General features: G+C 52.6%; 1 protein-coding gene across 1 annotated transcript in view; it reads right to left on the bottom strand.

Moving 5' to 3' along the window:
• The window catches only part of HUNK (hormonally up-regulated Neu-associated kinase), a gene marked incomplete at both ends in the record, with an annotated part of 110,337 nt that extends 104,218 nt beyond the window's left edge, over positions 1–6,119 (bottom strand). The window contains one exon of the mRNA XM_082655599.1: positions 5,859–6,119. Within this exon, the coding sequence (XP_082511725.1) occupies positions 5,859–6,119 (261 nt within the window). The remainder of the gene's footprint in view (positions 1–5,858) is intronic.
• Positions 6,120–12,879: the final 6,760 nt, after the last annotated feature.

The following is a 12,879-nucleotide window of genomic DNA, read 5'->3' as shown; positions in this document are numbered from 1 at the left end:
AAGTTACAAAGGCTCAGTCCCCTCGCCCCAACTTGGACACCTCAGTAGATATAAAGATGCAGAGCCCCAGCTTGGACCTCTCACCTCCGGAGTGCAGCATGGCATGGGCAGGGGGCTTCAGCTGGGACTGCATCGGGGCCCAACTTCTGCCTCTGCCCCATGCTGCCTTGCCCCTCTCCTCGCCTCTCCTCCCCTCACAGGTGCTGGTCCCGAGTATACACCGTAAGACCACATTCCCCTCCTTCCTTATAAGGAGAGGGAGATTTGGAGACAGAGAAGACACACAGGGGAAAGAAGGGCATATGAAGGCAGAGGCAGAGATTGGGGTGTTGCATCCACAAGCCAAGGGATGCCGGGGATGGTCAGCAAACACCAGAAGCTGCAAAAGGCGTGGAAAGATCCTCCCCTAGAGCTTTCAGAGGTTCTGCCAACACCTTGATTTTGGACCTGTGGCTTTCAGAAGTCTAAGAGAATACATTTCTGTTGTTTTAAGCCGCCCAGTTCGTGGTCATTTGTTAGGGCAGCCCTAGCAATAGAGAAGAGAAGGTCAGAGGAAAAATCTACTCAGGGCATACCCCCACGTAGTCAACAAAGGTAAGGACGCCAGCGAGTTGGTTCTCACCTGCCCAGGGCTGCTTCTAGCAACTAATGAGAAAATGCATGGAAGACCCTGAACGTGCCACAAGGCGCTATACCGCTGAGCTGGCATTCAGGAGACAGGAGAGGCAACAGCTGTCTACCTTTGTAGAAGTATCTACCTCCTCGGGTACCATTCAGGTCCCGTGGTTCACCCCTTCCCTGCTGCTCGTCCTACCAGCCAGCACCATTTCATCAGAGAGCATGAAATTCAATTCAGGTCAGCACTTGAAAGTGGCCAGGGCCCAGGCTGAGCAGAGGAAGAGGTTTCACCAGTTTGCTAAAAGTAAGGCTTGGGGATTATCTACGGGTTTCAATTAACCAAGAGAGCAGGTCGCTGGGTTACCATGAATAATCGAGATGGGGCGTACATCCCGAGGTAAACGATACTTGGTGTCCAAACCACCTTCCCACAGGACACCCAGTCTGCTCCTCTCTCTGGGCAGACACGGCTGCCACTCCCCACACCTCCTGGAAAAGTTAACCCCTGGGATGGATGATTGCCACGCGGCACTGGAACAGCCACCAGCGTGCGGACCGCTGTCGTTGAGCCCAGCCTGTGCCGGTGACTCCACACCCGCAGAGAAAATGTCAGGCTGTGTCCTCTTCGTGGGCACTATTCAGCACTGTTGTGCTGACTCAAAGCGCCCTTTGAAGTCCATGGGACCTGCGTATCAATGAACACTGAGAAGTGAGCCCAAAGTGCCAATTTCCATCATTCACAAGGACTTCAAAAAGATGAGGCAGGGCAGGAAGTTCAAAAAGATTGTGCCTGTGAACTGCAGCATGCAATCTCGGAAACTATAGGCACTGCTTTATCACAAGCAACACACTGAGCAGGTGCTTTTCCCCAATGCCTTTCGCTTGCCAAGAAATCCCTGCTGGGGACTAATAGGAATTTCCAGTTCCCTGGGCATTTCTTGAGCCTCAGAGCTATTACCCCTAAATTTCTAGCACTTAAAAAAAAAAAAATACAGGATTTAGCACCTGTTTGTTTCCGAAATACTTGCTAAAAACAGATCTGCCAAAAGGCCACCTCTAAAATTAGTCATATTTCCTGATCCAAAAAACATAGTAAATTGTATTTTTAGTAACTCCTTCACTCCAGGTATCTGGTGCTGTCATGCTTGAAGCATAATTATTGGCAACTTACTAAGCAAGCAACCCTTATTTTTAGCCCCAAAATAGCTCCAATGAAAGTGATAAACAGGTTTTTTTTTTTTTAACCAAGGGTTAGAACAAGGTAAACATCTCAACCAATCATTTTCTGTACCTAACTTTGTCTCTCAGAGAGACTTAATCACACAAAAAAGTAACTGTGGCCTCAACTATTTTTCCCTTTTTGCAGCTTTGCCTACCTGTGGAACCTGCTCTATACTTGAGATACCCCTATGCTCTTCTCTCTAAGCCTCTGCAACTATATTTTCTCATCTTTAAAATGAATAACCTATCATGTACCAGAGACTGCATTTCATAGGTATTGGGGACCGACACCGAGGCCGCAAGCACACCTCTTCCTGCACATTTCAAAGTTATCACTTAATACTCCTGCACAGCAACTTTGCTCTTTGTCTCAAAGCCACTGAGAATCCTTTTTTTCAAAGTCTGATTTTGTGATCATTTTCCCTTGTCTAATCATCAACTTAGTCAAAGACAGACTGAGAACGTGTGGGTTAAGAGTTTCACATGATCGAGTGAATGATTTATTTTCAAAGCCGCGTTAACGGAGGATGGCAGCAACTCAAAGCTACAGGAGGACAAAATTAGGTCTTGCCCAAAGCCATCCTTTCTTTTCCAGTGGTAAAAGGGCACTAGATTCAAATGACTTTCAAACAACTTCGGAGAGAGGCTGGCCAAAAAAAAAAAAAAAATACTGTCCCGCAGGCAGTGGTGGGAAAAGGAGCCTCTTGATAAGATAGGATTGAAGCTTGATTGAAAGTCAGGAAAAAGCGGCTCCGTTTGTCAGACGGACTCAGACGGTAATTCTCAGCGAGCCATGTAGGATGGCACCCAAAGCTTTTTGGAAACGAGCGCCAAGTCAAAACACAACACACACACACACACACACACACACACACACACACACACACCCTAAGCCAGCAACACTCTGGCTGTTGGCATAAATCACCCAACACAACGTGCACAGTTTGAGACTGCAACTGCAGGCGTGGGGGTACCTCCCCTTCTTCCCTTTCTCCATCCCCCTTTGCAGATTTTTCGTGAACTGATTCCTCAGGACGGGCTGCCCTGGATCCTTCCACTCAGGGGATGGCGTGGGGGGGATACATTTATTTCTTAGGACAGCCTTCATGACTTAATTCCCCTCCCGCGGTGGTCTGTGTCCTTTCCAAAAAAAAGGAATAGAGAAAAGTGAAATGCTTTCTCCAGAAAGTATGCACCTCTGCAAAGGGGGAATTATTGAAGGGAGGGGCCCTTCTGGAACACTCACATCACCCACTCTGGGGACACTTCGTCTCCTCCCTTCCTCTGGGTCCTGTCACCTCGAGGTCTCCCCTTGTTTGGCTCACAGGAGTAACCCCTCTCTGGGTGAAAACCCTCTTAATAGGTCACCTTGTAAAGAGACCTGGAGGCTGCAAATAGTGTGAGGTTGACTTCACCTTTGTTTTGGCCTTAGTAAGACATTATCCAGCACATGAGTGGGGCTGGGGACTCATGAACTCAGCAATACTTCCCAGGCAGAATCATGTACACACACACACACACACACACACACACACACACACACACACACACACAAACATTTTAATCTCTACGATCTGCCAAAAACCAAATCTTTTAGTTAAGCATTAAGGTGTTGGATCTGGGAGATAAAAAGCTATGAATGACACCCATTGTTTCTTTCAAGCTGGCCATTAAGTGAACTAAAACCCAGATTTCTCACGACGCCTGCATTCCCTGAGCACTGATTCTCAGGGCTGAAGTAGGGCACAGCGGAAAAATCTCTCAACCTCCTTCTCCACTCTAAGAACCACATTCCTTAACTAGATCCAATCAATTAGTCCAGCACAATAATTTTACGTCCAATTAGTTGTTCCTCCCCTTGTGGAGAGGAAGTGAGATGCATCATTTAAGAAAGACAAGATGAGATAAACGGGCGTTAGCACCTAAGGGTGAGGGGGAATCCTCACCGGACCCCATCCGGGCAGGAATTCCCCACATTTCAGTGAGCCTTCGGGCCCAGCACTGAACTCCAGAACCCAAGCATCGGGCTAGGGACTGAGCTCTGAGTGCATCCGCGGGCAGTGCAGCCAAAACGAACAGCCTGATGTTAAGAAGCAAAAATGCAGCGGAGAGGAGCCGGACCCACAGCACGGACCGGAAAGGGGAAGGCAGCCCGAAGCAGCTGAGCCGCAGGGCAGGGGAAGCAAGCGTGCCTCTAACGTTGCCCATTCTGCTGTCAGCATAACGCCCCGTCTCTTTTTGCTAAGTTTCAAGAGGAAACACACACAACTAGACTGAATCCTATACATTTCGAATCAAAATAAAGTTCTACCCCCGTGTGCCGGGCACGGAGAATTGAGCGCACTGTAGTTAGCTAGCTGGGGCCTCGGGCATCCCTGTGCCATGACGGGATGTGTAAGTTCCCAGCCCACTGCGAACCCAGGAGTAAACGGTGCCGCGCTCCCTTTGGACTAGAATGAGGTTTGGAGTTTTTTGGTTTTGCTTTTGTTTTTCTTCTTCTTCTCCTTTGAAGAGTTACTCAATTCAGTGAGTTCATCCTGAACACTCCCATTATGCATGGAAATTCAAGCAAGAGGCACTTTTAGAACTGCTCACTCTAACCCCACTTACCCAAAACAAAGGGCACCCCACCCAGAGCGGCTGTAGGAAAAGGACAAGTGACAAGGGTGATGGAGACCTGCACTCAAATGCAAGGGGCTCCAGGACACACTGGGGAACCGAGGAGGGAGATTACAGACAGGTGAGGCTTGGGACTGGCGGGCAGGGCAGCTCGCCCAGTAATCAGAGGTCACACGGCAGTGCACTCCCAGGAACTTCCAGGCCGGACAGAGGATCCCAGGGCAGAGGGTGGAAGGGCAGGTAGGAAGCCTGGAGCTTCCCACTCCCACCCACACTGCTGATGCCTCCCTGGTGAATGGGCCACAAAAAGGGGCTACTACTCCACCTGTGCTGAGCAAGCCCCAGCCTGGGGGGAGCCTTGAGTCTCAGAGGATCATGAGCTTGGGGCAACCCCAGCCTGAAGTAGTTCCAAGCTTAGGGTAAGTCCCAGGCTGGGGCAGCCTCCCGGCTGGAGCCTCACCTCAGAAGTAAGTCATCATATTATGGGTTTCTTCTCACAGATCTAAGTTACAACTTCGGTCTAGCTGAGGCTTGCCTGGCAAGGGTTCACACACTGCTAACGTCTCACAAGGCTGGAGGGGGTACCCTTGCAGGTGTCTGGGGTTCCTCCTTTGCTTTCCCCTCTTCTAGGAAGATAAGAAGGCGTCTCCCAACCTCTGAAATCTGGGGAGAGCGGTGTGTAGTTCTGTATCTGCCAGAGCAGGATCCTTACTGCAGCTCCCACCCCAGCGGCTGGAGTGAGGAGGGAAGGAGGGGGTGATATGGGGATGCAGGGGTGGGAAGGGTGGGTGGAGGGAGGAGCGGCGCGTGAAAACCCTCCTGTGAGCACGCAAAACTTCCCCTAGCTGCCGCAGCCCACAAGCGGGTACGTCCCTGGGCTTTCGTCCTTCTCCCACCTCCTACCCAGAGCCCAGGGTGCGGATCAGACTCTAAGTTCCCCCAAGGGCTGGCTAATCGGCTCTCCCACCCTCAGCGTAAGGGCCCACGCACTCCATTCCTGGCTCCAGCCTCTCCACTGATCTGCCGCCCCTACCGGCCCGGAGATCAGAGTCCCCCAGACCCCAGCCCACCCCACCCCCGCGCTGGTGTCCGCCAGGCGGCGCCCTTCGAGGAGCAAAAAAAGGCTGCGGGCGGCTTCGCGGGGAAACCAGTCGCCCCCCAGGGAAAGTGACCCCAGATCGCCCCTCGGGAAAGGCCGGTATCCCGGCTGCGAGGGTCTGCGCGCGCGTCTGGCTCGACCCCACTTTCAACCCGAGAGGAAAAGCCGACGGAGCGGGAGGCGCCCGTCCGGGGCTCCGCAGCCAGACTCGCAGCGCAGGGCTCTCCGCAGGGTCCCCGCCGCCCCTGCCTCCCCGATCCCCCAACCCGAAGGCCAGGGGCCGGCGCCCCGGGCGGCTCACCTTCTCTCCGGTCAGCACGTGCAGCCCCTCGCGCACCTTGGCGAAGGAGCCCTCGCCCAGCTTCCTGCTGCCTATGAGGTAGTTGCCCACGCGCTTGTGGTGCTGGAAGTCGCGGAGCCGCTCGCGGGGCACGCCGCTCACCCAGGCCGGCAGGAAACTTCCCTCGCAGGCCGCCGCCGGCCTGGCCGCGTCCTCGGCGCCGCCGCCGCCCCCGGGCGCCGCCGGCTCGCCCAGGAGCCCGTCCCCCGCCGCCGCCGGCATCACGCTTGCCCGCTGCCCGCGCCGCTCCGGCTCTGCTCCCACGGGCGCGGCTCCTCCTCCTAGTCCGGCCCACGCGACTCCCCCGGCTCCTCCCGCCGCCACCCCGGGCCCGGCCCCGCCCGGCCCGCGGCTCCCGCGCCCCGGGCCGCCGCCGAGCGCCGCGCGCAGACAATAGCGGTCGCCCAGGCCACAGGGTACCGGGGACCCGCCCACAAGAAGTTCTTCTTCGGAGGGTCGCCCGGGCCCCTTTCGGGACCCCGAGACCCTGCCCGGGGTCCCGTCCGGGCGGCTAGTGACAGTCGCCCCGCTCGGGTGCGCGGGGAACAAGCCGGCTGCGGAGGGGCGGGCGCGGGGGTGGGTGGCGCGGTCCGGTGCCCGGTCCCGGAGCCAGGGTGCCTGGTCCCGGAGCCCGGGCGCCTCGGCAGCCTCCGCCCTAGCCGCCGCGGGCTGGCCCGCACGGGCTCGTGTCCGGCTCGCTGGCTCCTAGCTGCGGCCGCCCGAGAGCAGCGCGCGGCGGGCTGCAGGCGCCCTCTGGAAGGCAGCAGAAGAAAGCCCCATTCAGTTTGAATTTGCAGAAATTTAATCCGGGCGCGGGCGGCGGGAACAGATGCGAGCTCCACTCTGCAGCCTGTACACTTTCAAATCCCTCGTAGCCCCTCCTTCCCCGCGCGCAACAGCCAAACTCGACCCTCGCCGGAGAGGGGAGGGCCCTGGGAGGGGAGCAGCGGAGTGGGCGGTGGAGCCACCTGAGCGCCGGACAGGGGGACCTCGCGCTGCCTCGGAGACGCGCGCTCCCGGGCCGCCCAAGTCGGGCCGCCTCCGGCTGCGCCTCTCGCCTAGATTCGGGGCTCGGGCTTTCTGGACCTTTCGGCGAAGAAATCCCCCACTACCAGCCGCACCCACCCCGGGCAGGAGGAAGGGAGGGAGGCTCTCTCGAACCCGGTGGACTGTGGGTTAGGTGCCCGGTGTGCAGCCCCGGGCGTGGCACATAGTAGGACCCTCTGGACCCTGGATGGGTGGATAGATGGATGGGTGGAAGGATGGAGAGGTGGCGGGGCGTCTGCCCGGGCTCACACCAGACAGGAACGCTGTGTTGGAGGAGGAGCAGCCGCAACAATACTAGTAGCAGCAGCAACGTAGGAACCAGGGCATTTGCTGCCTCTGCTTGTACGTTTACACCTTCTCTGCTTTCCATTGAAATGATGCCGGTGATTGCAGGATGCGATGGACCAGCGCTCCCTGCTCCTAGAGGCTTTTGTTCTGTGCGCGCCCTGACTCTGCTCATCCCTCGTAAACAAGTGCAGCTGCCCTGACCACTCTGATCTTCTCCAGGATCCCCAGCGTCTTCTCAAACCAAAAATGAGGAATCTCGTGGCAGGGAGGGGGCATTTACAAAATGCTACCTGTTGAGCAGCCAGATAAAAGGCACCAGCGTTTCAAGCATACTTAACCCCTGACATTACAGCATCAGAGTTCAAAGGCAGGATTCGGTCCTCAAGTTCCTTTCACTACTGACTCCGCTGTAAACAATTATGGTATGATCCACGTCAGTGCTCTGAGATAGGGGCGGGGCGGGAAGAGGAGGTGGTGCACAGCAGTCGTTAATCCAGTGTCTTGGGGGCTTTCTGACCCATGTAAAAAGTGACCCAGAGGAACGCCTGTTTTAAGTAGATCTAATTTTAAATATGTTATGATCGACTACTCACGTGTTATGACTGGGGTTGTTTTCCATCAGTCTCCTCATTGTTCCCTCTTCTCAATATTAAAAATACACTTTCAAATGTTTTTCTTGCTGTGCTTAAGGGACTTCATTACTCCCACCCCACCCCCATAATTTCCACAAGGCCAATCAAATCGCTATAATGTCTCCGATTCAATGATCAAATTTTAGGACAGTAACCTGGCGGAAGAAGGGGGCTATATGACCAGCACTGAGTGAATGTTCAACAACGATCTGATGGACGAGGAATATGGAGCTCACTTTGGGATCAAAACCATTCTGCATCTTCTTTCTGAAAAGGTTTTAGAGTTTCCCCAGTTAGTAGCCTATGTGTTAATAGAGTATGAATTTCTTTAAATTTTAGGATAATTCGCTCTGTATGAAAATTTAGAAATTACTTTATTATAGAATAAGGCAAATGTCAGAGACAGTTCATCAAATTATCTTTATGGCCTAAAAAAAAAAAAAAAAAAAAAAGCTAGCCAATTCAGGCACAAAAATGGTGGAAGATATTTACAATGAAATAGAGATTTTCTTTCCTTTTAATTATCCTCTCGGGGTGGAGGTCAGGAAAGGAGTGAAGAAGAGAGAAAATCCAGGCCCATTAATTCTTTTTCAAGCCTGATGCCTGGGTTTGATTCAAGTTCACTGCTAATTCCATCAGCTGGGATGGATGCCAAAGAGAAGTTCAAATCTTACCCTTCCTGGGCTTAGTAACTGGTTTTTGAACTATAGGTCCTGTCCTCTGAAATGGCCTTGTTTAATAAGGAATAAGCCCAGAAATTCCTTTATGTAGGACAAATTAGTACACGAAACAATGGACTGCCCTCATGTTAGATACGTAGGAAACATCTTGTTGAAAGTCCTAGTCCAGCATTGAAGATTCTCTACTAATTATTCCAAACTATATGTCTTCTCTTGCTGTGGGATGTCCCTGAGCACTACATTTCAGCTGTCTTTATCCGGGATGGGGCTTCCTCACCTCTGCACCTTTTTTCTTTTGGCTGCATAGGGTCTTTTAGTTGCGGCACACAGGATCTTCCTTGTGGCACGCGGGATCTTTGTCGAGGCATGCAGGATCTTTCATTGCAGCGCTGGCTCTTTGTTGTGATGCGTGGGCTTCTCTCTAGTTGAGGTGTGCGTGTTTTCCATTCTCTAGTTGTGGTGCACAGGCTCCAGGGCGTGTGGGCTCTGTAGTTGTGGCGTGTGGGTTCCAGAGCATGTGGGCACTGTAGTTTAACAACAGTGAGCTGCAATAGGCTGATCGCTCGTCCTTCTCTCTTACTCTATATCACTCATTCTTCTTAAGTTCTGTATTACTTCCTGTGAATATCTTTCTTCTCTTTTAGACTTTTTGAGAACAAGAGATTCTATTTGCCCTAGAGAACCTAGCACAGTGCCCTGAGACACGGTCATCATTCAATATATATTTGCATAAATGAAAGCAATCTTGGGACTTCCCTAGTGGTGCAGTGGTTAAGAATCTGCCTGCCAATGCAGAGGTCACAGGTTCGTTCCCTGGTCCAGGAAGATCCCACATGCCATGGAGCAACTAAGCCCATGTGCCACAACTACTGAGCCTGTGCTCTAGAGCCCGTGAGCCACAACTACTGAAGCCTGCTCACCCTAAAGTCCACACGCTGCAATTACCGAGCCCACGCACCGCAACTACTGAAGCCCACGCGCTGCAACTACTGAAGCCCATGCACCTAGAGCCCATGCTCCTCAACAAGAGAAGCCGCTGCAATAAGAAGTCCACGCACCACAATGAAAGGTAGCCCCCGCTCGCCACAACCAGAGACAGCCCACGCACAGCAATGAAGACCCAATGCAGCCAAAAAATAAATTTAGAAAAAAAAAGAAAGCAATCGTTCACGGATTCTCAAATGAGTGGAGCTTCATTGCTCCAGACAGCAAGATCCCCTCTGTCCTGGTGGAAGACACTTCTAATAACTTTCTAAAAGCGTTTGCAGTTATATTGTTCGTTGCCTATGGGTAACCAACAAATATAATTGTTTGTCTTGTCAAAGATGGGCCATTCTCTAATTCGGATGCATTAACCCTTTAAAAAACATTACCAATTACAGTGGGCTGGAAAGCCGTGAAAAGCTTTCTCAGTTGACTTGTACCAGCTGCCTCCTTCCCGTCTCTTTCACCATCTCCTCCTTCCATATGGCTGGGAGACTGTCTATGTGCTCCCACAGAATGCCAGCTAGGAGACCCAGCTGGAAGCAGTCAAAGACAATTAGAAGTAATCAGCTGGCACGACCAGGAAATGAAAGTTGTCTGGAGGGGGTTAGGATGGCAGAAGCTGGCTTGTGACAGGAGAAGGAACGGAGAGCAAAGCAAAGAGAGCAGGCATGAAGAAACTTTGCCTGGAAGACATTCTCTGAACCCTATACGTTAATTCTCCCCAAACAAAGCTTCCAGTAAATCCCAGAGGCAGGACTTGAACACATGTCCCCAGAGTTCACGTGCACCGTTATCTTTTCACAGCACTCGGCTGTTGAATGTGCACAGTGCAAAGGCTGAGGAAGGCGGGGTCCCTCAGTCACAGACGGGGGTGTGGAGGCAACCTAAGCTGGCACTGGAGAGCAGGGAACGTGCAACACCCCGCAGTGATGTCCTTCTCTGAAAATGAATCGTGACTCACCACCTCCCTGTGCCTCAGTCTCCTCCATCTGTAAAAGTGGGATATTAAGGAAGCGTGAGGCTTAAATGAGATGATGTACACAAGCACTCAGCCTAGCACCTGGCACTTAGAAACACACGGTGAACTTTAGCTCTCACTCCTTCCATCAATACCGTGATCATCACAACCCTGGGAGAGGTCACTCAAGAAGGCCCCAGAATTCCACAAACACAACTACCCTTATTACTGAGGAAGCCAATGCATTTTCTCCAGGTGGGATCACTTCCCTGAATCCAGAGTCCTGTGACCAAACCCTCTTCTTCTCCACCAGGCTGTCTGAAAGGATCTGAGACTTAAACTGGGCTCAACACACCACACACACACACACACCCTGCTCCACTCCTATTCCAGGGTTGCACCCCAACTCACCCCCAAATCTAAGAATCATCCTTTGCTTCCTCTCCTTCCTGAGCCTCGTATCCAGTCCCTCAGCAAATGCTGTGGGTTCTACTTTCACAACACAGCCACATGTGACCATGGCTGGCCATTCTCACCATCGTCACCTTCTTCAAGCTACCATCCTCTCTCTCCTCCTAACTGGTATCCCTTGCTTCCATAGCAAAGCCCAAACCATGCCCTAAAAATGGGAATCCTATCACAACACCACTTCCCTTCCCCAAACTGTCCAACAGAGCCGCCACCACAGAAAAGATGCCCACATGCCTTATCCTGGCGCAGCCCCTGCTTCCCCCTTCAGCATCCGGCCTCCCGAGAGTCACTAGCGGTACCTCCCTCCTGCCCCGACTGCAAGCCACCCAGCTCCTTTCCACCTCAAGGCTCTTAGCCTCGCTTTTCCCTCTGTGCCAATAGCACACTTCTCCTCGATCTTGGTGTGGTCTGTCCCTCCCTTCATTCAGGGTTCTGCGCTCTGGACCAGAGAGCAGGGAGACCTCCCCAGGTCCCCTCATTGCCATCCTCTAACCCCAAACTCTACTCCATATTTCCTTGTGCCATTTGGTCAGTAGCTGACAGAAGGGTGCACATTCGTTTGTTTAGAGCACGTCTCTCTCTCCCTCTAGACTTTAAGGTCCATGCAGCCAGGACGTTGGCCGTATCCCAACCCCCGTGCATGCCCGGCATATTGTAGGAGCTCAGCAACACCTGTGGAACCCCATCTCAACTCCTGATATGCCCATGCACGGAGTCTGGATGGTGGTACCAAGCCTGCCCTCCTGCGACTGCTTCCCAGCAGCACTGAGGTGATGTCTTCCAACAAGATCCTGATGGCTGCCCCCAAGGGAGCTCGAGGCTTATCATAGTTGAACCTCCATCAGGCCCCAAGAGCCAGATATCATGGCTATTTCAGTAAGAAAAATGTACCGCCCACCTCACAGCCACACGGGAGCCTGGGCTTTAGGATTCCACAGCTAAGGTTTGGTCCCTTCCTCCAAATTCCAGAGAGAGGCTATTGAGAAGGATTGGAAGTTAAAATATTTTACAGGAAGTGATCATCACATATACTCCTCTGGACCGTTTCTCCTTGCCTGCACTTCTCCTTGGCAGTCAACTCCAAGAGCACGCCCGAGAACTACGAGGCCCTTCCCCCTCCCTTTTCTTCTCTGACCTGTCTCTCCCTATTCACTCCAGTGAAGCCACACTTCTCCTGCGGTGGGCCCTTTACGTTATGTATTCCCTGGAATAGCTTTCTCCCAAGTATCTGCAGAGCCAGCCCCCTCACTGTCTTTGGGTCTTGGCTCAGAGGTCACCCGCTCTGTGAGCCTGTGTCTGACCTCTTCATTTACAGCACAGACGTCCGCCAGGCTACCTCTTCCCCTATCCCCCTGCTCCTTCTCTGCTTGATGTTTCTTCCTGGCACTTAACACCATGTGACAAATCATATATTTTCCTTATTTATTTTGTTTACTATCTGTCTCCCTCCCTAGAATGGAGGCTCCATGAGGGCGGGGATTTTTTGTTCAGTGTCCTATGCGCGGTACCAGGCACACAGGAAGTACTCAATACAAATCTGTCGTGATTAAATGAATTTGTAATTCACAGGTTCTCCCGTTGCTGAAGAGGGGACCATAATAAATGAGAAAGCAGAAAAAAGAAACACAGCAAAACTGAGTTCTGTTAGAGAAAGCTTACATCAAAAAGAAAGAATTGAGGGCTTCCCCGGTGGCGTAGTGGTTGAGAGTCCGCCTGCCGATGCAGGGGACATGGGTTTGTGACCCGGTCTGGGAAGATCCCACATGCCGCGGAGCGGCTGGGCCCGTGAGCCATGGCCGCTGAGCCTGCGCGTCCGGAGCCTGTGCTCCAGAACGGGAGAGGCCACAACAGTGAGAGGCCCACATACCGCAAAAAAAAAAAAAAAAAGAAAGAAAGAAAGAAAGAAAAAATTGAAAAAA

Source organism: Grampus griseus (genome assembly GCF_964374135.1).
Source record: "Grampus griseus genome assembly, chromosome: 5".
NCBI classification, from domain to species: Eukaryota; Metazoa; Chordata; class Mammalia; order Artiodactyla; family Delphinidae; genus Grampus; species Grampus griseus.
This window is presented reverse-complemented; position numbering and strand designations above follow the sequence as displayed.